The 27,754-nt window shown below is 28.4% G+C and overlaps 1 protein-coding gene across 1 annotated transcript; it reads right to left on the bottom strand.

Annotated features, from left to right (window-relative positions):
* Positions 1 to 1,609: 1,609 nt before the first annotated feature.
* On the bottom strand, positions 1,610 to 27,754 carry LOC139091680 (small conductance calcium-activated potassium channel protein-like). Its single transcript, XM_070641829.1, has 4 exons — positions 27,656 to 27,754; positions 7,100 to 7,227; positions 6,808 to 7,036; positions 1,610 to 1,618 (listed from the first exon to the last, which is right to left on the bottom strand). The coding sequence occupies exons 2-4, from the start codon at positions 7,189 to 7,191 to the stop codon at positions 1,610 to 1,612; spliced, it is 330 nt and encodes a 109-aa protein (XP_070497930.1). The 5' UTR covers positions 7,192 to 7,227; positions 27,656 to 27,754.

Raw genomic sequence — 27,754 nt, 5'->3', positions numbered from 1 at the left:
TATTCGATTAGTTTTCAGGAAAGTTGTCTGAAGTCGTCACAGGTTAAACTTTAACAAAATTGTTAATTTACTTAATTATATTAATGTTTTAGATGATTTTATTGAATATTTAAGCATAATTTGTGTAAAACATTAGTTTTCCACTAGATAAATATAGAAATTCGTGCTGAATTTTCAATTTTAACGTGTTTTAGAAAATGATTGAAAAAAGTTAATTAAGCTACTTTTTTCATAATTTTTTGTTACTGATCTAATAGTTTATACAGAGAACTATGTTTTAAAGAAACAAAAGGCTTCTTAAGTGGAAAAATGAGAGTACACAAAAGAAAATAAGGTTAAAAAAGTTAATTAACCTAACTAAAAAATATTATTTTAGAAAACTTTTGAAATTAGTTTGCAGCCATTACATTCATCTTTCAACTAGTGAAAAAATTATTAAAATTGGTTAAGAAATGAGCGAGATAGACTAATTCAAGCAAAATTTCAAATACCCTTCCTAAAAATTCAGCATCAGATTTTGGCACTTTTCAGGCTCTACAGCCTCATGGACTGAATTTTGGAATTTGGTTGTTATATCATTTTGTAGGTACCAAAAAGTTCTATAAAACAAAGTATTTGGTATTTTTGTATGTATTAACGTTTTCGAGGAATAGACAAAAAACAACGAAATCTGACGCTGAATTAAAAAACGTTCTTGCCCAAATGCATTAATTTTTCATTCAACAAATTATCTTTCTCTCTTTTTAGAACGATTCATTTTGTGAATGATACTAACTAAACTTTATCAAAAGACACAAACAAACAGAGACATTAAACCAATGCTGAAACTGATGCTGCAAATTTTCAAACACCTAGATTTATTTTTTGCTATTTAAATGAAAATGAAATTGAGAGAAACTTGTTAAAACATTTTCATTTCTTTAAAATTAAATGACTTGAGCGCATTTCATCAGTCATAACAAGTATACCAAATTTAAGTGATTCCACGTACGTGTTTTGTATCCAATTAATCATGATATCAAAAGAAGCAGAGTTCGAAGTCGAGTAAAATCGGCTCAGCCGACTAGGAATTTTTTGAGTCGAAAAAAATTGAGATTATTCGGGTCGACTTGAGTCGAGTTCCGCCATCCCTTAAAAATTCGAAGGAAAATGCGTTAAATAGGAAGGAACACATTCATCTCTCCTGAGGTTTTTATCTTTTCTGCAATAAACAAAATAAAACTGTTTGATATTTCAATTCGAAAAAAATGCAAAATGCCAAACGTATGCAAATCTTTTTGTACCAACATTTATCTATCTTGACATGAAGATAAAAACGTATGTATTTGAATTTGCAGAGGATTATAGTACATTGAATGAAATTTGTGATTGGCAATAATGGTGATAGTAGTGAAATATTTAAATATGAAATTGTTTAGTAAGCAAATGTTGAATCAATTTGATTCAACTCCTTTTATTAAAATTTCAACAGGAACATCATCGACCACAACTCTTTAAATTGCAGAGTTTTCAATTCACTATTTTCATTGTGGTTTTCATTTTTGTGATAAAATGTGAAACATTAAGCTCATCTAAAAAATGTCATCCTATAGTTCTAATAGACTATTCATCAGCCTTTCTATATTGTTTTTGAAATAATATCGTATTGTTTTATAAAATCATGTGTGTGAGGATTTTGATAGAAAATAAACTATTTCGAAGGAATGGAAATATATCCCAAAATATAATCATAAACTGTGGTAGGTATATCCAAAGGGAGTTTCTACGCATTGTCTAGTTATTTTAGGTACAGTATAATATAATGTTCTCTGAAATATGCATATGAATGAATTGCAGCATAAGCTAAAATAATATCATTCATATTAGATTAAAATTATTAAAAAGAACTTTTTTATTATATTTATTATATTTTGAGGACCTGCAAAATATCTGGATAATCACACAGATGCATGAACATTTTAATAGAATAGAATCCGTAAACTCTAAACATATCACTTGAAACCAAATTCTATTATTTAATTTAGAGACTGTTGACTTTTTCATCCTTCAATTTCCTTCATCTGCATGAAAGAAGTATGCATAAGAATACACTTCTATATCTTGTTATTAAAATGCCTGAGAATAAAAAAGTTATAGAGACAATGCAAACAATTCAGCTCTTGAAATGTTTGTCTTTTAGTATTCTTGTGTACAATTTTTATTTTATTCGAGCTTTTTTATGCACTTATGGTTTTAAGTTAGTTGTTTTTATTTTACTATGCACACAATGTGAAACAATGATATGCAGAGGTGTATATTATTGAGTCATAATGTATAATATTATATCAAGTTACTTTACTGTTTATGATGTTTTAGAATCATATTCACATAATTTACTTAATTGAATTTAATTCTGTGTCTTTTTCAACTTTTAATTTTGTTTTGTAATTTTAAATTATTTTAAACAAAATGCTTCTTTTGTCATGATGAATATACAGTATGCTTTTATACATGCATTAATGATTGAAATGTAAACAAAAAAAAAAATAAGAATAAAAAACACAGAAAATCAATAAACAATTGATTGACAGAAAACTGCTATCTAATAATCAACAAGCAATTTGCCGAGAACAACAAATAAAAAAAAATGTATATGCTTTGCATTATGAACAAGATGGATCAATAGTAAAAAGTAACCAATGATGTTTACCTTTACAAAATGTCCAATCAACTTCATTATAATTATTTGAAAAATAAAAAGGTTAAGTCGACTCAAAACTCAGTGTTAGAAATTTGATGCGTTAAGCATTTTTTTCTCTTTTCTACCCTAGTAGACAAAGAGCATGCTCTCAAGAGCATGCAACATTACAAGTTACACATTTTGGGGAAAAAATCATGTCTCTTTTTTTCGTTTGACTCCAATAATTAGAATAGTCCTTGTACAAGTTAATCATTAAGTATAACAAACAATTGTTCCTTTCATTTCAAGAAAAGTCACTTCAAAGTAAAACTTACGATAAAGTAGATAAAGCAGGTCCTGCTTTTGATGTTTCTTCTTCAGTATCTGTATTTTATCTACAGAAAAATATCACGATTTTTTGTAATTTCAATTATTTTCTGCGGTAGTTCTTTGAAAAATAAAATCCGAAATATTCTACAAAAATTTCATAAGTGCCAATTTTAGAATTTTTTCCAAAAGTTTCATTTTATTTTAATGTTAAAATTAATAGTGATATTAAATTATTAGCTAAAGCTTAAAATAGTTATTTTTATTTATAATATTTTATAAATCAAACAAAAGTTACCAAGTGGAACAAACTGCAATATGTCGATCGTATGTACAGATATAAATTTGATATCCTTTAAATTTTTTACTCAACACCTTCTGAATTATAAACAATCATTTGTTATGGAAAGAACAAAACATATGATTAACCTTGTGAAACGTCATATTTTGACGTCACATTTTGATTTGAAAATAATTCAGACACTTATATGTGAATGTATGTACGCTTTGTGAATGTGAATGTAAAAACATTGATTTTTGTTACTTTCATATGTACTTCTGAAACTTCTATGAATGTGAACATGCTCAATGCAGAAGCATGTTTGTGATGATTAGTATTACAATGTAAAATTTAATTATGTCATTACCAATAAGAGCAATGTAAAGGTCATCTCAAATAAAAATAGAAAACTATAAATTAAACATTACTTTATCATGACATGTTATATATTTTTGAAAGGGTCTTTTGTTTAGGTATTTGAAAAGTTTAATCAAAAGCCTCAAAATTGTTTAGAGTTGAAAATCGAGAGATTTAAAATTCAAATCATACTCATATCTTATATATTATATATTTTTGAAAGGGTCTTTTGTTTAGGTATTTGAAAAGTTTAATCAAAAGCCTCAAAATTGTTTAGAGTTGAAAATCGAGAGATTTAAAATTCAAATCATACTCATATCTTAAATCGTTTGTATTTCAAAAAACTGCTTCTATTAATATTGAAGAACCACTCACAGAAGAAGAGGAAGAGAAAGCAAGGAATCAAACAAAAATTAATAGGTCAAAGAGGCAATTCTTGATGTGGTATGATGATACTATCTTCAAGGTCTTCAGGTACAAGCAAAAAAAAGAAGCTAGTAAGTTTCGAATAAAAATCAAGAAATGTTTCGGGAATATTTACAAAATAAAAATATCATAACTGCAGGAGAATGCGAAAAATTATATAACAAAACTGTCCGATAATAGAACAAGCGAGTCAGCGAGAACAAGAAAATAAAGAAATGTTAGCTTTAAATTGTGTCACTATGTCATGTACTTCGTGCTCGATTGACTGCACTTGGCAAAATTTATTCAGCTAAGGGATTGATAGTAATATTACCTCCAGATTTATATCATCTTCTTTAGTTCCATTACAATTCAATTTTAACATTAGTCCTGGCATAAAATCAATATGTTTCTTTTATTATCCTTCTATCCTTTACAAAATACAAAACACTGTAGCTCCCTTAAATATTTTATCAATGAGAGTCAATCTAGTCTATATTACTTTAGTTTGATGTCAATATTCAATTCATGTCTTGCATGAAGCCATGAACATGCACAACGAAAATAGATATGATGTCAACATGTACGATAGGCAGCGACAACAATTCGTGATTTTCTTAACGATGACCTTGTAAATTTATTTCATTCATGATTTATCTATTCTGAATTTCTATAATTTATCAAAATATTCCAAATGTGTTTGAGAAAATTGAATCTTATTTCATAAAAGACAGAGTTGGCAGGACTCCAATGTGGAGTCCGGACTTTCGGAGTCCGGACTCCGAATGTCCGGACTCCAAAAAAAAAAGTGGAGTCCGGACTCCAAAAAAAAAAGTGGAGTCCGGACTCCAAAAAAAAAAGTGGAGTCCGGACTCCAAAAGTCCGGACACCCGTGGAGTCCGGACTCCAGTGGACTCCAGTGGACTCCGAAAGTCCGGACTCCGGGACTCCGGGAGTCCGTGGAGTCCCATACAAAAAATTTTTATTTCTTTTTCGGTTACACTGTGTAACAGTGGTGAATTTTTTGAAATTTTTTTCGGTTACACTGCGTAACCCGAGTTGAAAAATTGAATTTTTTGACATTTTTTTGGATTACACTGCGTAACCCGAGTTGAAAAAGTGATTTTTTTGACATTTTTTTGGATTACACTGCGTAACCCGAGTTGAAAAAATGAATTTTTGGACATTGTTACACAGTGTAACCGAAAAAAATGTCAAAAAAACCAATTTTTCAACTCGGGTTACGCAGTGTAATCCAAAAAAATGTCAAAAAAATCACTTTTTCAACTCGGGTTACGCAGTGTAATCCAAAAAAATGTCAAAAAATCACTTTTTCAACTCGGGTTACGCAGTGTAATCCAAAAAAATGTCAAAAAATTCAATTTTTCAACTCGGGTTACGCAGTGTAATCCAAAAAAATGTCAAAAAAATCAATTTTTCAACTCGGGTTACGCAGTGTAATCCAAAAAAATGTCAAAAACTTCACTTTTTCAACTCGGGTTACGCAGTGTAACCGAAAAAGAAAAAAAAATTTTTGTATGGGACTCCACGGACTCCCGGAGTCCCGGAGTCCGGACTCCAAAAGAAAAAAGTGGAGTCCGGACTCCAAATGTCCGGAAAAAATCAAATGTCCGGACTCCAAATGTCCGGACTCCACGGACTTTCGGAGTCCGGACTCCAAAGTCCTGCCAACTCTGATAAAAGATAAAAAAAATAATTGACCTTATCAAGCGACTTCAGCGCATTTTTCTCGCAGCAATCAAAGGTTTTTAACATACAACTACGAATCAAACAACAAATTATGTAGCAGGTATACCAGTAGAAACATGTTTTCAACAGTATATGAATGCTAAATCTAGTATGTATTTAGATTTGTGTTTTAAAACTTGAAATGCCATCAAATAATAACAGCTAATACTACAAACGAGAGTTCTCTTTGATGTCTAATTTTCAAGAATCCGTTGCTCACCCAGCCGAGCTTAGTGTATCGTAAAAAAAAACTTTTTTTCATAAATGTGCTAAAAATATCATATTGGTAAAATGAATTTAGCGGGAAAGAATCAAGCACTGTTCGTTGTCAATAGGAGGAAAAATAACATGAAGAATTTTGAAATGTAGAATAAGAAAAAAGTTGGAGAAAATATTCAGATGGAAAGAATCCCATGACAAATTCCAGTCATGAACAATGAGCTTGTGTGTTGATTATGTCACGTCTCAAGATGGCAGAAGAAATTTGTATCATTTCTATCTTAGTTCTTTTTTTATTTTTCTCTTATTTTCATCGCTGGCATAAATCGTCAAATACATAAATACATCTATGTCGTACATATTACTAACTCTTACCGAAATTTTCCTCTCCTATGAAGATTATGTGCATCGATTTTACCATTCATTAATTATTCTCAAACAAAATATATATTTAAATATCATTATATCTTCAGAGTATTAATAATAATATTCCCACTGCTTAGATCAAAATGCACTCAAATTTTCTTACTGCTATTTCGAATTTCCAAAGAAATTAATAAAACTCAATGACATTCAATTCATTAGAGATTGAGAGGATGATTGAGGTATGAATAAGGAGCACTTCATCTACAATTGCGAACGTAATATTTTACGACCTCACATATATTTCTGAGAATATGTGATGCATAAAATTGATAAGGGGACGAATGGTAAGGAAAATAAATTCCATAAATTCTTTCATAAAAGTGTCATAACGATTCATGTTCATTATGTGGAAATATGAAGATGATTTATACGTTAAGAAGCTTACCTTCGTGTAAACACCAGCACTGCTTAATTCGTTTTCTATAACCATAACAATAATTCCAAACATTCCCATCACGAGGGCATAGTCACTAATGCGTTTCCGCTTTTCAAATAATGCTTTTCGTCTACCCAATCGATATCCAACATTTGGTTTCTGTTTAGCATTTGATTTATCTTGTGATCCTGATACACTCTTGTACACACCGCCACCTAAGCCTCGCTCCTCCATGTACCTGTATATGAATAAAAAAATTTTCTTGCAAACATTTTAAATTAAATTTCCATAAACTATTTACCTAGGATATTCAGAATGAACGTTGACAAGCGCTACACCAGCTTCTTCGTTGCCTGCAACATCTTTGTTGTTGTCACGATTTCCACTTTTCATTGATGGAATTGACTGAGTTGACTGAGGCTTTCGGAGCTGCAAAATATCATGTAAATGACACAAAACATTACATTAGTCTATAGATTATATTTTTAAAACACAAAGTAAAAGATGTTTAAGTATAAAAAATACAAATAACAAATAAATTATCTACGAGTAACGAGGGACTGTTTACATGATCAATATCATACCCACGAGTGGCTTTGGAGTTGAAAATGTTCACAATATACTATGTTATTTTTGTGTGTGAGCAAAATTATTCCACCACTTAATTTATCATGCATGATACACCTTTGCATGCTTTTGTGTACATATTTTAGGGTGTATAATATGTGTACAATATTGTCATATTGTTGTTCATTTTGAGGTTAGGTAATGTATTTTGCAAAGAATATGAACCTATTTGTAGTGAAATTAACTTACAAGAATTTTTAAAATTATTTGATAATATTTGAATTAAAAATAATCAACTTTTCTATAAAATTGTAAATTTCTACAGATAACAATTTCAAGATCCCCAACTATAAAAAGATATTCGGTAGTGAACATCGACCGAAACCGCACACGATACGGCTCATGGCTTTTCCAAAAAAATATTGGAGACATTCAGGTTGACCACCTAATCCATATATCCATGAAACATCATCCCATATAATATTCACAAAATAAACACTTGCATTATTAGCCATTCATGATTTTTACAGTCAATCTCCAAACAATACATGTATGTTGACATAACTAATGTGGAATCTCTGAATTTGTAGATTTTTCTTCAATTTCAATTTTTTTTCTTCCTTCTCATGGTTTTATAAACAACTAATTTTTCTCCTTGACTTATTTCATATAAGTCTTCAATGATCCAAACACGAATGAACTATCAGTATCATGAGTGCTTAATAAAAAATTGAATACAAACACGAAAGTTTTTTCCTCTCTCTTTTATCACATGCATGTGTTTGAGGAGTTGTGCAATATATTCAGGAGTTAACAGACTGTCTCACTATGGGCCCAAAATGGCAAAGGTTGTCAAAAATTCAGGTTATGTGTGGATGTTATAGTGCCTGAGGAGTAGTGTACGGGAAAAAAAGAAATTTTGTCCAAAACTGCTGTGTGCCTGACTTATGGCCAAAAAACGATTTTTGGTACCTGCCATTATAAAAATTGTTGGCGTGCTTCAATGCATGGACCAATTTTTTTCAAACTTTTTTATTTATTAGATATACATAGAACCTACAAAATCGTACCACATTTGCATAATTTAGGTTCCACTGTATATCCAAAAAGTTAAAAATATGTCAAAAAATGCAATTTTTATTACATTTCATGCTCTCATGTAGCTATAATGCACTATGGGATAAAAAATATATATGCATTTGATAGAACCTATTTATACCTAAAAATCATACATAGATTGTAATTTAATTGGATGCACTACAAAAGCATAAAATTACTTTAAAGCCAAAAATTTTAGGTTTTTTGTGATTTTTTGACCTTTAACCCCATTTTTAGCTATAAAGTAAATTCGTGCTGTTTCAGGTGAACACTGATTATTATAGGACTAGTATTGTACTATTATTATGTGAAAAAAAATTTCAATATGGGACCCCCCTAGCTCATTTTTGGGGGGTCCAAAGGTATACCCCCCCTCAAAAATGGGGGTCTCTCAAAACTCAAGTTTATTTTTCTTAACCGGATGTTTAACAAATAATTTAAAAACACTTTTAAACTACATTTAAACAAATTTTAAGTAGTTTCAAACTGTTCTGAACAATCGAAACTACTCCTGTTACCCAATTCATAGATTTGTAAGTTTTTGAGTTTTAGACATATTTTCGCGAGGTTTTTGGACTCAAATGGCAATACATATATATATTGTTTATTTTTCATAAATTACTAACAATGTCCTATCCAACAATATATAAAATGTCATACATAAGGTCAACTCAGTCAAAAATTTTGAAAATTGTTCAAAATTTTATGTTTTTTGAAAATCATCCTTCACATTTATGCTTTTAATGCTGTTAATCTTAAGTATATGAATTAAATTTGGTATTTTTGTAGACATTAGAGTAGTATTAAGGTAATAACAAGAAAATCAAAGTTCAAAAATAGCTTAATGTAAAAAAGGACAAAGTCCAATTTACCATATTTTGACTGTCTTTACTCAGTGCAGAGAGCATCCAATTTTTATTTTTTGAAATATTTCCTATAGATCAATACTAGAACTAACAGAAAATATTCGCAAAAGTAATTTTTCGTTGCTAATTGTAAGAATCAAATAAACAAATTTATTCAAAAAATTGCTATTTTTGGGGGTTTTCAATGGACAAATTTGTTCGATTTAATATCGGAAAATAATTTTTTTGCCTATTTTCTATTAGTTCTAGTATAGATCTATAGGAAATATTTCAAAAAATAAAAATTGGATGCTCTCTGCACTGAGTAAAGACAGTCAAAATATGGTAAATTGGACTTTGTCCTTTTTTACATTAAGCTATTTTTGAACTTTGATTTTCTTGTTATTACCTTAATACTACTCTAATGTCTACAAAAATACCAAATTTAATTCATATACTTAAGATTAACAGCATTAAAAGCATAAATGTGAAGGATGATTTTCAAAAAACATAAAATTTTGAACAATTTTCAAAATTTTTGACTGAGTTGACCTTATGTATGACATTTTATATATTGTTGGATAGGACATTGTTAGTAATTTATGAAAAAATAAACAATATATATATGTATTGCCATTTGAGTCCAAAAAACCTCGCGAAAATATGTCTAAAACTCAAAAACTTACAAATCTATGAATTGGGTAACAGGAGTAGTTTCGATTGTTCAGAACAGTTTGAAACTACTTAAAATTTGTTTAAATGTAGTTTAAAAGTGTTTTTAAATTATTTGTTAAACATCCGGTTAAGAAAAATAAACTTGAGTTTTGAGAGACCCCCATTTTTGAGGGGGGGTATACCTTTGGACCCCCAAAAATGAGCTAGGGGGGTCCCATATTGAAATTTTTTTTCACATAATAATAGTACAATACTAGTCCTATAATAATCAGTGTTCACCTGAAACAGCACGAATTTACTTTATAGCTAAAAATGGGGTTAAAGGTCAAAAAATCACAAAAAACCTAAAATTTTTGGCTTTAAAGTAATTTTATGCTTTTGTAGTGCATCCAATTAAATTACAATCTATGTATGATTTTTAGGTATAAATAGGTTCTATCAAATGCATATATATTTTTTATCCCATAGTGCATTATAGCTACATGAGAGCATGAAATGTAATAAAAATTGCATTTTTTGACATATTTTTAACTTTTTTGGATATACAGTGGAACCTAAATTATGCAAATGTGGTACGATTTTGTAGGTTCTATGTATATCTAATAAATAAAAAAAGTTTGAAAAAAATTGGTCCATGCATTGAAGCACGCCAACAATTTTTATAATGGCAGGTACCAAAAATCGTTTTTTGGCCATAAGTCAGGCACACAGCAGTTTTGGACAAAATTTCTTTTTTTCCCGTACACTACTCCTCAGGCACTATAACATCCACACATAACCTGAATTTTTGACAACCTTTGCCATTTTGGGCCCATAGTGTGTCTTTGTTATCATATTTTAACCAAATATGGAGGCCTGCAAATCTGAATTTGCCAAATCCTACATAATACTTCTTCTTAATTATATTTATTAAGGTTCTTTTTTACAAAATTTAAAACCTTCAGTTTTCCTTAATTTATAATAATAAATTTTGTATGGTGTTATATTTTTGTGTGTATATCTATTTAGTTTAAAATTTTATCTGTTTCGTCTTTGACAAATCCTACATACTATTTTTTAAATAATTAATATGTTATTGGAATTAAAGAAAAAATATGCGCTTTCTTTACCACACCCATACATTTTCAAACCATTTAAAAGCAATTTCGATCTGCCCTATCTCTCTTTTCTCTTATTCTATTGTCATTGGCATTTTATAGATCTTACAATAAAATAAAGTTTTATACCACAACATGCATGATGATGTAAAAGTTTCTTTATATTTTTTTCTTTAATATCTACAATAAGAAAAAAACTTTTCTTGAAGTCTTAGTTTCCATAGTTTTGCGTTAAAAATCAATTCCTTATAAAATTCTTCAAGAGGAACTAGTGATTTTAAGTATTCCTTATCAACGATTGCACACTTCTGGTAAGCTTTAATACCCTTAAATAATTTCAAATATATACAATTACTAATATAGACATAGCCCAGAAAGCACATGTTGTATAAATGGACGAGCATGCTCAATTCTATTGATTGAGTATACTCAAGAGCACTCTCATTTAAATTCAAACTATTGCTTAAACATATATCAAAAAAACTGTCATGTGCTTTATTGGACTGCCAAATTTCACAATCAGGTTCATTTTTATTATAATATCAAACAAAGTGTGTTCGTGTGTGAATTTTATTATATCGAATAAGAAAAAGGAATATGAATTTTTTTGATAAAATTTATGGCAAGCTCATTAAGTCTCGCATCATTTGTCTTTTATTGGGTCTTCTTTAGTATTCGTGTTTGGAATGAGCAAATTTTCCGAGAAGTGAATGATCGATGTAAGTCAGTTTTAGCGGAAATTGTTTTTAAGTTTCTAGTAAAATATAGTGATTCAAACCCACACTCTTAATGATGTTTGGTGGCTGAGATCTCACACCTCACCCAGTCATGCCGATCAAAGCGAAATTGTAACTCATTTTCAAAAATGTACTAGAAACAATTGATGATGTTGAATTTATAAAGTCCTTTATAAGACATCTTCATTTTACTAGATTAAATAATGTAACTTCTCCATTTTAGGATGCTCCCGAAAAGTTTAACTTCTCAATAACAATACTTAAAAGCTTTTGTGTAAACTCATTGCAAAATCGTGTCATTGAATCATAAAGTTTAATAACTTTTGGCATTGTTACATATTAGGATTAGTTCGTTCATCTTTTATTCTTGTTCCAGTTTCTTTTATATTTCCGATGGCTTTCATCTTTCAATAGTTTCAAAAAGTCAGCAGGAACAAGAGTTTTTACGCATTCAAACTTTTTTATATTTCACAAAAAAATATTATTTCTAGCTTTTATTATAGAAATGGTATATCCAAAAAAAGTCGTTGACTTAAACAATATCAAAACTTCTTTTCTTAATTCTATGAAGCGTGCTAATCCAACAAAAAAACATAACTGCTAATTAGGTTGTAGAGAATCTTCAATTAGTTTCTCTTTCTTCTTTTGACTAGTTGCTGTTTGATTAATGATCAGTAAATAAAAGTAACTGAACTTTCTTGCTTACGGGTGGTTGAGTTTTTGCTTGCTCAATTATGATGAAGAAGTGATGACGTTGGATATTGAATTATTGATTTTATTCAATGATTTTTTATGGAAATTCGAAAAATAAACTGAATAACAGGAATATTAAATTTTTAGCTAATCTTTTGTTTCTTTACAAAATAATAACGATTTCATATCAATGTACAAATCATACATTATATATATTAAATTTATCCCAATATTTATTAACTTCGAAAGACTGAAATTTTTTCCGATCACTGAGACATTTTCATCGGATTATGGCAACAGCAAAAACTAAGAAGAGAAAAAAAAGCTATCTTCATCTTCTTAATTTACTATTTTGTGTCTTTCTCTAAAGATTTTTTGTGAAGCAGTAAAATCTACTTGATATTAGTAAACAAAGAAGAGTATTTTGGCTGTGAAAAAGAAGGAAAGGACGGAAAAATAAGAGAAAACACGAGCACGACTGGCTCAATAGCATCAAAAAATATGAAAGAATAAGTAAACATAACAAAAGTCTTCATACTTTATCAAATGACTTTAGCGCATATTTAAAGAATTGATCATTATTTGATTCACACTGTGAATTGTTAACTAATGCACTGATATGTTCATCACAAGATTTAAACTCATTACTTACTGTATGTTATGAATATTCATTAATTTAACACTTTATGCATTGAATACATAACTAATTTATAGAGAACATCTTGCATAAAATTTTCGAGTGAAACAGGCAACGATTAGTCGTCCATATGACTAGTTTAACACTTGACATTTGCTTGAAATATTACTGATTAATTGCAATTTGCATGATTGTTAATATAACAATTTTTTTGAACATACACATTGTGTCTGGATGTCAAGAGGATCTTATTTTATTGATTAACTAGTAAACTGGATGAATTGGGTCTGAAAATCAATTAGATTTTGATGTATTGTGCATCATTTCTTTCATGGCAGCTTATGGTTGGTGTTATAAATGCGCTCAAGCTTATTAATACAATAACCTATCCTACTAACTACTTAAAAAGATTTTCCTCTTCTATTGAATTTCATGTCAATTATATTCATATAAATAAACATAAAAACTTTGTGTCAATGAGAAAAGGAAATGAGAGCCGTCGATAAGTCGCACGAAATATAAAAAAGAAATGAAAATGTAGAAGCGTACATAAAATTATGGCATCGATAGATAAACGCGATAGTGGAAAAGAGCTAGAAGATGTTTACGCACAAAAATCAATAATATCGAATGAGTATGTGAATAAATGTTTAGGATTTATAAAAGAAATTAAATTGAATAAGCTGGAGTTGTAAGCATTTGTAATTATTGTAATTAAAAGCTGAATAGAACGGTTTGGGTCAGAAATATTTTAGTCGGCAATTTTTACAATGACTTAATACCAGCTGTATTTTATATACATATTTGTGTATTGACAATTTATATTAGAAAACAGACTGCAAATGATATGGATTTAAACAATGTTTATGTATTTCCTAAACAATTGTCGACTCCAATCTCTCTCTATGTGGACAGGATATAACATTTGTAGTCATATTTATCTCAATTATAGTAAAAACCTAAATTCATTTTCATTTCTTTCTAACTTTTGGATAGATGTTTCGAAAATGCAGCTCCTTTCGGTACCTTCCGTTATTTCCATTGGGATTTTTAAAAGAGGAGAAAATGAGTCGAATTGATATTCTCTGAAAATTAAATTTCTTCTCTGACTTTTTGAATGGAAATAAGATATCGATTTCAGATACGGCAAAATGTTTTTTGTCTTGTAAATTAGATCTGATGGGCCATTTATCTTACTTTGGAGGTGTTTTGAAAGCTGAGTTAGGTAAGGACACTGATTTTTAATTTATTTTTCATGGTAGCTTGAATTGACAAATTTAAAGCTTATAGATTTACAATTTTTTTACTACAACAGACGATGAGCATCCTCACATAAAAAAGCATGCTCGTGACCGCTCGTGAGTATACTCAATCAATAAAAGTGAGCATGCTCTTTGCCTAATCGGAATAAACTTTAAATCAGAACAAAATTTCTAAACTCAATTTTACTTCAAAGAAAAAAAAATCAAAGAAATGCAATTCAAATACTTGTGTTTTTGAAATTATACGTAATGTTAAGCATATTATGGACAAAAAGTAAACAAAAAATTCAGCCTAAAATCCTTTCAAATTCACTCATGTTGCAATAATTTCAAAAATAAATATATTGACAAAAAAACCAGTTGATAAGTTTCACGTAAATTCTTCCGTCTCATATTTTATTTGATTCTTCTTTTGTTTATCTTTTTGAAAATCCCTTACACATTTTTACCGAAAAACTGCTTTTTTAGTTACAAATAGAAACCTTCTTCAATTTTAGCAAGAAATTTTGTAAAAAAAAGTTAATGAAACTAAATTAATTTTTAGCACATTTTAAAAAAAATCACAGTTATAACTTCACTCTGAATGCTTCGAATTTGAAGCATTACCACCGTCTTATTAAGTTACTGGCTAATCGCTTGGTCTGGTCAGCTTAAAACTATCTTAAAATGTTTTAAATAATAATTTTTCGTTTGAGTTACAAAATTTGGACAAAAATTCGCTCAAGAGCACGAGGACTTAAAACATTTTTTTAATTTAAATCAAATAATTTTTGATTCTACTTAACTTAATATACTTACAAAAGACACAACAAAAAAATAGATACAACAAAAGAAACTTTGTTCAATAGTTTAAAGAGGATTTTTATTTTAAAGAAGAGAGAATAAATAACAAAAAATCAAATAAAAGCATGAAAAGTTATTGTTAACAACGACGTTGACTTTAAATAACCTTGACTTCATTTTCATGCTGAATGGAAAATTTATTTTTCCTTCAAATGCTTCAGTGCATTCACTCAAGAAGTTCTTTTTTCTCTTTACATGCTCGCATGAAATGTCATGTGTGTGTATGTGTGTATGAGCGTGCGTGAAATAAATAAATGATTTTTATTATTTTCTTCTTTTACTTACTTCTTACTTCAAGTAAAAGTTCCATTTTTAAGAGGGGATACTTAAATTTTATTTAAATTTTTTTATGATGAGAACTTTTTCTAAGAATTATATTTACTCATTTGTGTATTGAGATTATTAAAGGCTCTATTGATTTAAAGGGAAACTTCTACAAAACTTTTTAAGTACCTATCAGTAATTATATAATTTATTTTTTATTTAATGTGGCTATCAACAACTGCAAACATTTAACATTTCCGTGTAACTCCAGAATCAACAATTCAAACTTTTATATGGGAATATTGCCAAATTTTCCCTCATATTGACGACATCAAACACTCATATTAACTGCAAATTCTTTTGATCACGAAATCAAATTACTAAAGAAATTTTTTTTTCTCATCTTATTGAATTTCTATTTTCTCACAAAATTGATTTTTAATGAGAATATCGTGTGCAAAAATATCATCAATTACTAAATTTTCATTAAGAAAATTAAAGAAACGAGGAAAGAAGAGTTTATTTATAGCGTGAAATTTAATATTTTATTTCATTTTAATATCAAATATCTCAAGAATATCTTTCAAAGTTGTTCATATATTGTGATTTCGGTGTAATTCAGGCGTACTTTTTTGGGAATTTTTTAATAAAAAATTTAATATGCTTAGGGAAAATATTGTTATTATGCAGCTTTATTTCGTCAAATTTAGAATATCATGTATTGCGAAATAAAGGGTTAATATTTAAATTTTCTAATCGATCTGTTACGGTTTTCCTCCATTTATTGTTATAAAGTTTTCATTTTAATTCTAATTAATGCATCAATACAAAAGCAGATGTATGAGCCAATTTCAAAGAGATTATAAAGAAATTGTTGTGATTAAATTTTATATTTACAAATATAACTCTATATCAGAGCTTCCATGTACATACATTAGACTTTTGTAATAATAACAAGAGAGATTTGCCATAGCTGATACAATCTCTCCAATGAGAGTTCCTCGAATATATTATTCTTTACAGATACATTTTTTTCTTACTCAAGAGCGGAAGTTGTGTAAATAATGTGTTTTAAGTTGCAAAGGGAAAAAAATTTTCAGTTCAGTCACAACAATTTACAATTTTTTTCCCAACCGTCTTGCAACAGTCGCTACTAACACACAGTGAGATTTTGCATTCATGGCATTGCTGAAAGTTCTTGAAAACTCCATGCAAGTTCATATCTTGCCATTAATGTAATGAATAAGTTAAGGATCATTCTGTGATATAAAAAATAAAAATAGTTGAAACAAACACATTTGAATTTTAACAAATCACCCCCTTGCCTCAAAGTTTTCATTGTTAAATATCATACTTTTCCCCTCGAAATCGAAAATAGAGCTTATTATTATTATTATTATTATTATTGGAAGTTCCTTCATTGGGTGTTAATTTACGTTTAGCTTAATTGATGAAAGTTTTTTTTTTTTTTTATTATGAAAAATTAAATGAAGTTAATGTTTGATTGTATCAAATTGCGACACTAAATTCTTCAATACATAATCTGAGTTAAGAAGACGATGAAAAATATTGCTCCATTGAGGGAGACAGAGTAACATTGCATAAACTTGTATTATCATACTACATGGAAATGCATTTAGAGATTGTGAGAATTTAAAATATGCACTCAATTTATTACTATCGTTTTAAACTGCTTTTTCAGAAGTAGGATGAAAGTAATTTTACATTTTGATCTATTTCGAGCAATTGATTAGATTATTTAAAAAATTTTTTTTCAGAATAGAAAAAAAACATTTTGAAAAATTTAAATCCTAGAAAATTATCAGATATCCTTTCCAAAAATACGCTTTAAACAACTTAATTTTTCGATTCTCAACTTGAATTCATTCTTTATCTTTTTCCAAGGTTTATTCGAAATGCGATTTATTGTAAATTAAAATCAATTTTTTGTTGCATGCCTGTGAACCTGCAATATTTCTCACAATATATTACATTGTAATAAAATGCATATCATAAATGTGGAAAATTAAAATTTTGAAAGCGGAAATTTTTTTTCTACACATTTAAACAAAAATCCACTTATGGATTATAAAATTCAACATTTTTGAGATTATTTCAACTTTTAAATTGAATTTACATGTTTTTTTTTTCTTACTTAAGATTTTGAGTCTTTATAGCTATTTGAAGATAAGCGGAAAATTTTGTTTTAATTTGTAGGTAAATTTAAAAAAAAACCTACATTAAATTTCATAGCATAGTTATCCTTTTATCCGATGTAAATACTCAATTTAGTCAAAATTAAGCTTTCTTTTTTGCTTTTACCCATTTCATACCATTTTAATTAACATTTTGTTCGTGACAGAATGAATTTAAAATTTAATTCAATTTTATCACATAAGAAAACCTTTTTAGCATTTTTCCATTTTTTCCACGAATTTCCTAATTTTTGTTTAACTCTGTTTGACAAAAATTGACTTACAGATTGGTTTAGTACTTCAACACCTAATTATTGCAACACCCGAGAATTTACAAGACAAATTTTTTGAATTATATGCAGTAAAAATACAGCTTGCAGTCTTCTTTCGTAGGCTACAAACAGTAATGACATCAAATGAGTTATTCTGGTCCCACTTTAAACTGTAAGTCTACCGAGTGCAGAGGTCTCACTCGTTTTTTTTTGAACAGTTGTAATTATTATATTTCCAAACATTACGCAATTTCAAAATGTATATAAAACTGAAATTTACGTCAACACGTTTTACATAATTTCAAACAAATTTTCGTTTTGTTTTTCATCAAATACCAAATAATCTCAAAGATCTAACAAAAAACAAAAGCCAAACTTTCATTTACAGGATATAAGGATCTTGGAACAAAATTTATGTCAGAAACATACGAATAGTGTCAACACAAAATTAAAAACTTTTCATGTCCTTTTTCCCATATACTATTTAATAAAAAAGAATATTTTTTTTTTAAACTGTTTATGTAAAATGCGGCTTATGGTTAACCTAACAATGACTAACTTACCCAATAAATGTCAACAAAAATTTTCCACTAAATTTCCTTTTTGATTGTACATGAAAAAAAAATTGTTATTCAATGGACCCTTTTTCATGTTATTCTTATTTTGAGTGTGAGATATAATAGGATTAAAATTAAGAGAGATGGGGACAAAAATGATTTCATTTATATTAAAAACTTTTAATGTCATTTCAATCCAATAATTAATTGGATGAAATTAAATCAGTTGTGTATAAACAGAATGAAGTAAAAAATTACGGCAATGAAAATAATTATCCTGTTATTGAAGGCTGTTTTATGCTGATTGTGTTCAACAAAGTATTTTATTTCCTTTCAATTTTCAGAATGATTTATTGAACGAATTTTTATTGCACACGAATCTGGCCTGAGGCCAAATTCGATGAAATCTGACTTCAGGCCATAGTCAAGTCGACCTAAGGCTGAACTTTCGTCCAATTCTACACCATGTGTCTTTTGGAATAATTTGGACGAACTTGTTTATGACAATCAGAACCGCATTTACTGATGCTAATGTAGAACAAGTCAAAAATATTTAAATTTCTGTAATTCATCTCTTATCTCAATTTTGAAAAGTTAAGGTATAAATTTAAGCTTAACAAACCTTTGGTTCTACATAACACGATTCCTTCTCGGAATTATTTTTCTATCTTCAAGCATTCGAAAATTTATCATATTCATCATGATAAAAAGAGGAAAGAAATATAAAGTTTTAAAATATTCCAAAAATTGATTTCATATGTTAATGTGAGATATCTTTTTGTGAAAATGTGGGTGTTCCTTAATCCAAACATATTGTGAGAAAATATCTAATATCATCCTTTTTAAATTGCTTATTCCTGCTGTGAATACACCTTGTGAATTTAAATATACTAGTAACAATGCTTTATTCCATGCACTAGATATTGCTGACCTTAATAGATGGGCATATGAAAAGATAAGGTCAAAAAATAGAAAAGATTTTTCGGCAAGTAAAATAATCTTGTAAAAACGGAAGACTTTTCAGTTTAGAAAAGTTATAAGGAATTCATGAATCCATGAAATTTTTTTTTAAGATGTAATACCTTTTGCTGTAACCATAGATTCACATAGAAACAAGATTGCAGTTAGTTATGAAGATTTTTTGTTTACATAATTGCAGGAGCGTGTTTATTCCTTTATGATAGATCTCAGAATTATATGTTTTTGCAAAAATAGAGAACAAAAGAAGCTTAAATAGAACAAAATCATTCTCCGAACTCGAAAATATTTTGGCTACGCTCCTGCAATAGAGTAATAAAAATATCAGCATGAAAAAAATATAAATTACAAAAGTTTTCGTATGACTTCAATGCAGAGAAATAAGTGTGAAATTTATGAGAATTAGTCACTACCCGATCCAGAGTACAAGATTCAGTAGAATTTAAATCACTTGTCTAGACAATACACAAATTAGAATCATTAATTATAGTGAGATTTCCTTTTGATAGCTTAAGAAAATGCGCTTAAACCAATACGATGATACAACAAAAAATCGATAATAACGCGCCGCTGTATGTTACTTTAGATTTTCCTCCATGCAATTTTAATATCCTATCATATGTCAAGTGAATTGACTTCTTCTCATTGTCATCATAACCAGTAGAAATTTTTTCTTTTCTTCTGTTAACAATGTTGTGTGGAATTTCATACATATGCGAGTAACAGGAGATGAAATTCCTGCGGAACTCAATTTCTCTCTTGAAAGAAACAAAGAAGATAATAATATATTTTTATGATCCTCCTTAGAAGAAGTACATTAGATTCTTCGTTTACTTCTACGTTATTTTTCTTTTAGATTAACTTTAGAAAATGGTCGCTTGTAATTAGTCACTTCTTTATAATAAACAATTCTAATAGTCGTCAGCATTTGATTTAATTTAATTCTATCTGAAATCGGCAATTTCTACGAGTTTACTTATTCATTTAATGATGTTATCCTGGCATTTACAGTTCATATTACTTTTTTATTCTAAAAGATTTTTTGGTTCTGTTACAAAAAAGACATTTTATGCTTTCCAAATTTTCTATTTATTATTATCGTTCAATGTTTCATTTGTCTTGATTTAAAGCTTAATAAAGTTTGACTTTATTGCCTGTGATAAGAAAAAAGTACACGCAATGAACAGTATAGCAAACATTTTTTTCTTTCATTACTGTAAATGGATTGGTGTTAAAGTTAGGGATCGTAAGAGAGAAAAATAAAACATTTGTGCCAACAAAATTATGAATAAGAGAAGGAGATACGATGATAAATTTTTATTGATGTTTTAGCGCCATAAAAATGTTTTATAATATAATATGCCATCCATAAACACAAACTGACTACGATGCATACACATTGTCACTTTTGCGCTAATCCTTCTAACTCATTCTTTTGTTCTTACCGAATTGCTTTCGATCATCATTAACTCGTAACTAATGCGATGCGCTAATGTAAAAAAGTTTTGAAGGGATATAGCGAATGAAATTTTTATCGCTTTATTTTGATTATGGGTTGAACAATTAGAGAACTAGCATTCGTTATCCCGAAAGACACATGGCCGTCAATTCAGCTGGGGCAAAGTCACGGTATCCCAAAGCCGGATTTTTTTAACGTTTCTATACCATGTGCTTTCCTTTAATATTTTATATCCACTTATACTAGGTTTTATACTATGTTGATTTTGACCACATCATAATCTTAATTTAGACAAAAAAATGGCCATCAACACTCTTTCATTTTATTAATAAGCAAAAACCACGCTAAGGAGCGTGCAAGCTTATCATTGTTTTCATAAGCTTTTAATATGACTACGCTTAAAGTACATTTACATGAAAAAATCACGCACGTGTTCAATGAATTGTGAAAAATTTCCTTTTAACTTCCATCTTCCACAAGAAAAAGAAATCAGCATGGTTAATGGCAATTTCGCAGTAAAATTGGCTTCTTCTGTTCATTTTATGATTAATTATTTCCTGTACATTGTGAATCTTTTACTACGATTTTCTCTTAAATTTTTATTTGCCTTTTTTAAATTTACAATAAAAAATAATAAGAGTTCGTTCACTTATTACATAACGCTCTTGAGATTTTGATTCATCTCAAACAATGTGTTACGTAATAAGCAAACGAAGATAATGCAAACTTAGTGAAATTTTCACTAGAAATATTTGAAGTTCGGTCATGAACCGCAGACCTGCATTTTCTGCATTTTAAATGCTCAGGCCTTCAGTTTTCGGCATTTAAGTCGCCTTGAGTTTTTGTCTGTAGGCCTACAATCGGACGGTCCCTAGGAAAATTAACAATAACATCTTGTTATTAGTTTTATTGTCAGAGCTTTTAATCTAAATAGGATAACCCTTCAATTTTATTAGTCACCCTATCATGAAGGCACAGAAAAAATATTGCTTGTCATCGTAATTCTAATTTTTTATTTTGGTCTTCTTTTTTCCTCATGACAACTTTACACATTACGGATGAATAAGAAAATACACACTAAGCATGTGAAATATAAAATCGGATTAAAAGTGATGAAAATTTAAAGAGACAGGTGTAAATTGGAAATTAGATTTGTGCGACATGGGTCTCGAAGCAAAAAGAAAAGGAAAATTGAAGCGTTATGGATCAGATGTATGTATCATGATTGAATTTAAAGTAAATATGGGAGTTGATTTTCTGTAAGATTTTGGAATAAGCTTTGTCATACTTTGGAGTACTATTCAAATGTGTCGATGGTATTTTACATTTTTCTATAAAAATATAATTAAAGAAAAAAAAGTGAAAATAAACTTTTTTTTTTAATATTTCGCAACTGACTTCTCTCTCATCAATTGCAAAATAATATTTTTAATTTAATTCAAATAATTTCCCTCATGAAGTTGCATTAAGGAAAAAATTATAAATATAAACGAAACTGCAATCATGTTACAAACGGTTTTAATAAAATTTGTCGTTGATTTTTATTGACGTCATTTAACTGGAGACAGATTGTACAAGATTTTTCAATTTTTTCTTGAGTTTATATTAATCTCCTTTTAGCAAAGTAAATAACAGAAAACAAATTGTGTAAGAATACATATATAAAATATATAGCTATAATATTAATGTGGATTGTGAATTAATTTATTCAAAGACATTGTCATGTTTCATACCAAGAAAACGAAATGAAGTGAAATTGCAAGCATTAATCAAGATAATTTAATTTAAAGAAGAGAAACAGAAAAATCTATCTAGATAACCAAAGATGACGAAAATCTATTCACAATAATTTAAATTAAGAAACAAAAGGTGAAAATTCAAGACATTAATTAATTTGCAACTGTCACTCTTCATAAATATGTCAATCATTTTGCGTAGATTTATTTTTTCGCTAACCCATTTTATTCTAGTAATTTTAATGAGAATAACAATTTTGATTGAAAGTTTTAGTTTTTATGTTCACAAGAAAGAAAATAAGTAGTATCATACAAATTTTTCAACACCCTTGATTATTTATAACACAATATTTAATCAGACATTCGCTATTCTATAATTGGATGCCAACTAATAACGACAAATGAATTCTTCCATTTGAAAACTACAATGAAATGCTCATTGCAGACATTATGATTTCTCGTTTTATTATTCCATTGTAACGTTTTTTGGCTCTATCTTTTCCAAAAACAATTATGAGTCATTAATAAATTTCATTGATATTGCACAGTGGTTCCATTTGCCAAAGCTACATTCATCGTATTCCCATAGAAACTATTAATATCATTGATCAAGATGTTTACCAAACTTTTTCTTTTAAAAAGAGTAATAATATTTCATACAAAATAGTTTTAAAGAACACCTTTTCGATGCCTTTGTATTAATTTATCCTTTTGTTTTATTTACTAAATATTGAAAGTTTATTTAAACACTTGCGTTTTGTAAATAACATTGTTGAATAAATAAGGAGAAATATAAGCCAGTTTTTGTGTCATGTATTGATTTTGTATGTGTTATCTAACGTACAGAAAACTACCAATTAAGTATGAAATATTGATTATATCAAAGTATACAGTAAGCTATTGAAAAATGACTGAATGAGCAGAATGTTTCAAATAAAAAAATTGTAAAAAGTTAGAAATTTCCTTTTTTGTACGCTTTTTAGAATTTAGTGCTGATTGAATAGTAAGGACTTTTATTATTGAATTATAGAATATTTCTTCAGAATTCCTCGAAGTTGACTCGGATTTTGTATAGAAAAATCCACTCAAATCCATATAAAATTCAAATCGACCTTAAGCTCTGGTTAAAACTAAAATAAAAAAATTACTTGGTAAATACCTTTACATCAAACTGACAGAAAGACAAAGTTTCTCATCAACATATTTAATTTATAAGATATTGATCAAAATAAACTAGGCACTAGCGTGGAATTGATTATTTTGTCTATTTTCATTCGCTTTTTTATACTTTTTCCTCACCATTGCATCCACTTCATAAATTATTCACAATCATTTTATCCTATTCATAATTCAATAACGACGAACCAATAATTTGATACATTTTTCGTGTTTTTTCACATTCATTTTATTTAAGTGATGATAATGAAATAAGAAAATATGGTTATAAAGAAATATCTAAAATACCTCAAAGTGATACGATAAGGTGCGACTGCCTCACCGTCTAGTCATTGATAGTAAACAAAATAATTTTTTAGCATAATTTCATCATGCAAAAAATAAAGTTCTTGAGAACTTTATGTGTTTATTAGTGTGACTAATGCAGTTTTTATGCTTTATTTGTTTTTACTGCTTATTTTGTAGATTTCTTGAAACACACACACGACATACTATGCTTGTTTTGATAAACTAAAGCTATTCACATCCTCAATTCATAATAAATATATTAGAAATGCAGACACGACACAGAGTGAAATATTATTGACTGTACAACAACATTGAAGACGATTTTTTTTCCTTTTTGATAATTTTTGGAGGGTGGCTCGAATATTACTATTAAACTTTAAAACTGTTCATGGTCAATTTTAAAATTTATCAATGATCAATCACATTTTTTATTCAAACCCTTTTAATAGCAATTTTTAATCGAATCACTTTTCACTTTCAAACTGTCAAATTACACCCTCATACAAACAACTCATGGAATCTCCCCCAAATATTACATCCAAAAAATCAAATTAGGTCAATTTATTATGCTCTTTAATCTTTTCGTTATACACAATTAGGTCATTTAAAGTAAATTATCATGTTAATACTTAAAAGGAGATTGAAATAGGTCACGGTTTTTATCCGCTTACTGTTCTTGAATTTTACTTAGAATAATTTAACCTCTTTTTCGTTACTTAAAAAAACACACATAAATGTCAACAACACAATAAAATAATTCCGCTTAATTAGGTAGCATATTGAAGTACATCCAAATTTGTACTTAGCTGAGCTTAAAGACAATTCGATTTTTAAAACGAGTTAGGCTGACTCTAATCGACTTTTCAACACAAAATCTGAATTAATTTCTAACTCTAATTAAAAAGAAACCTTATTTTTTAATTTTCTAAAAGTCCTTAACTGGCTTCAATGTACACTTTTTTGGATCCCATATGAATTTGTCGCAAACTTCGATTAGTCGTCCCTATGTCTAGTAGTAAACATACATAGTTTTTTAACGACAAGTCGACTAATCATTTTTATTTTTACTCGGAAATTTATTGCTTAAAATAATTAACTTCAAATTATGGTTAAGAAAGTACACGTTCTATTTCTTGTCAATTGAGACATAAGTACGTGTAAAATGTAAAAACTAATTATATTTCTGACTTCGGAAATGAACACATATAAAAATAGAGATGTAAGAAAAGCAAGAATAATTTTTTAGCTTGCTAAATAAATAAAGTAGCACAAAGGCAAATCGTCAAGTAACAGGCAAGATGAAAATTTATGTCTGCTACTTTGTAAGTTTACATCACGTTGAGATGCTTAAATAGAAGTGAAAAGAAAGAACAATGGAGTTTTAATTTTTCATGAAGAGAAAAAATTGAAATTGGAAATTCTATTTTATCCTTTTTATTTTTCAATAGCTTATGTTTATTGAACTAATTATTACATTATTTATTCGATGTTTCGTGTTTTCTTATCATAAATAATTGAGTGGTTTTGTAGTGCATTAGACATAAATTAGGACAAATTTCTTGGAAAAAGTTCCATACTAAGTTAAGTGGAATGTTGAATTTAGTTGATTAAAAGAATTAATTATTATGTTTGAAATGAATTTGGAATAACCGAAAATACCCACTCTGGTCGACGTGTCTCTGAGCTGAGATCGGACTATATTGAGAGAAATTAGCTTAATAAAAGAACGACTCTAAAGATGATTACCAACGTTCGACCAATCCAATGAATATCACCAATTTTTTTTTACAATATCAAAAGAAGTTGAAAAGAACTAATACACATGAAAATTCAGCAGTTATTACGAAATAAAAACTTTTTCTTCTTCATACATTAAAATTCACAAATTTCATTAATAATTTTTTTTCTTCTTTTGTTACAAACTAAAACCACTAACGGAAGAAAAAAAACTTCAGAAAATCAATATTCAATGCGTAAATTTCGAAAAATGTTTTCATCAGACTTTCAGTCGTCATCGGTAGCTACAAAATAAGCGTCAGCGGCAAATTTTGTACAACAAAATAATAATGATAACAAAAGAATGCGTGATGAACCGAAGAGAAAAAAAAATATATGTATTCATCAAATAAGGGAGTGTAAATGGAGCTTACGAAATATGAAATATTTTGCGCGCGGCATTAAATCATAATTTACGTCGTTCTGATGAAAGGAATAAAAGAATTAGGAACGGAAAGAGATAAAATGAAAAATATTAAATGAAAATATGAGGATAAATTATGATGGATATGGAAATTATTTTTTTTTTGTTTTGTTTAGTTCAAGGTTTGCTTATGTTTTGAAGGTGAGTTGTCGGAAATGTTGTTTTGTGCAATTTTTTGACAACATTTTTGAAAAAAAAATCATTATTTTGGACAGTTTCAAGTTGTCACCAAATATGTCAAAATTCGAGCTTACTATATTTATCTTTAACTAATACGATATTGTCTATAATTTATACACATTAAAGAAATTATAACAACATAAATTAAATAATGCTCAAAGTATGAGAGAAAGAGAAAATGAGAAAGAGAGCCGAGATCTATCGGCTTACAACTACATCTTTGCAGTATCCGTGAGCACATTACACACATTTTCCATTTATGTGCAATATTTCTTTCCAAAATTTTCTTTTTCTTCGTCTTCTTCTTATGCTAATTTTCATGCTTTTAAAATTTGTCTTTAAAAATTTATTTTAAAATTTTATCATGAAAATTGGCATTCGATCCTTTAATTTGGACTTTTTCTAGTCAGTAATATTTCATGTTTAGTTCAGAAAATAGCACACATTTTGGATGAAAAAAAAATGAGAGAATTGAAAAGTTTCCAAAAACTTTATATTTTTTAGCATTTTGATGGCTCAATGAAGGCGCCAGGCTTATTTCTGTTCCATTGTACCATGAATCATTTTCATGTTACAACAGATAATTGAATATGGAGGAAAAATACATCCAGTAAGAGATAAAAGTCTATTGTTGTAGAATGTTAAAAATAAATTTAATTGAAATGGGGTTAAGAGGGTATATCGAAAGAATGGAAGAGGATGGATGAAGAAAGTTTTGAATATTGTACCACTTGTTAGCACTATTTTTCAAGTACAAGAATAATTTTTAATTTTTAAGAATACTAAATTTTTTGTTGGAAAATTATTCATATTCATTGCAAAATTAATACATAACTTCTGGAACTTTTATGTCGATAACAGCTCAAAATATTTCAAACTACCTTAAACCCAACAAAAAAAACCAAAAAAGTCCAATCAATTTCAATTCACAATAGAAACAACAACAATAACAATAATATATTGTAGTTACAGCCACGACATTAATGGCTTCTCTCTTTTAACTTCAACTTCATTTTTCATATTTTCTTCTTTTCTTATTTTCATTCCCATATTTTTTATATATATATATATATATTTATATACAGTGGTATTACACACCTTTTACATTAATTTTTTACATGCGATTGTTGGGAAAATTTTTCTGTCTTATCACTTTTTTTCATTCCTTCATGAAAATTTTTTCATTTTTATTTTTTC

This window comes from Chironomus tepperi, unplaced genomic scaffold, assembly GCF_022539635.2.
Source record: "Chironomus tepperi strain 1889 unplaced genomic scaffold, CSIRO-AGI_Ctep_v1 contig_259, whole genome shotgun sequence".
Lineage (NCBI taxonomy): Eukaryota > Metazoa > Arthropoda > Insecta > Diptera > Chironomidae > Chironomus > Chironomus tepperi.
The sequence above is the reverse complement of the archived record's forward strand: the minus strand, read 5'-3'. Positions and strand labels throughout refer to the sequence as shown.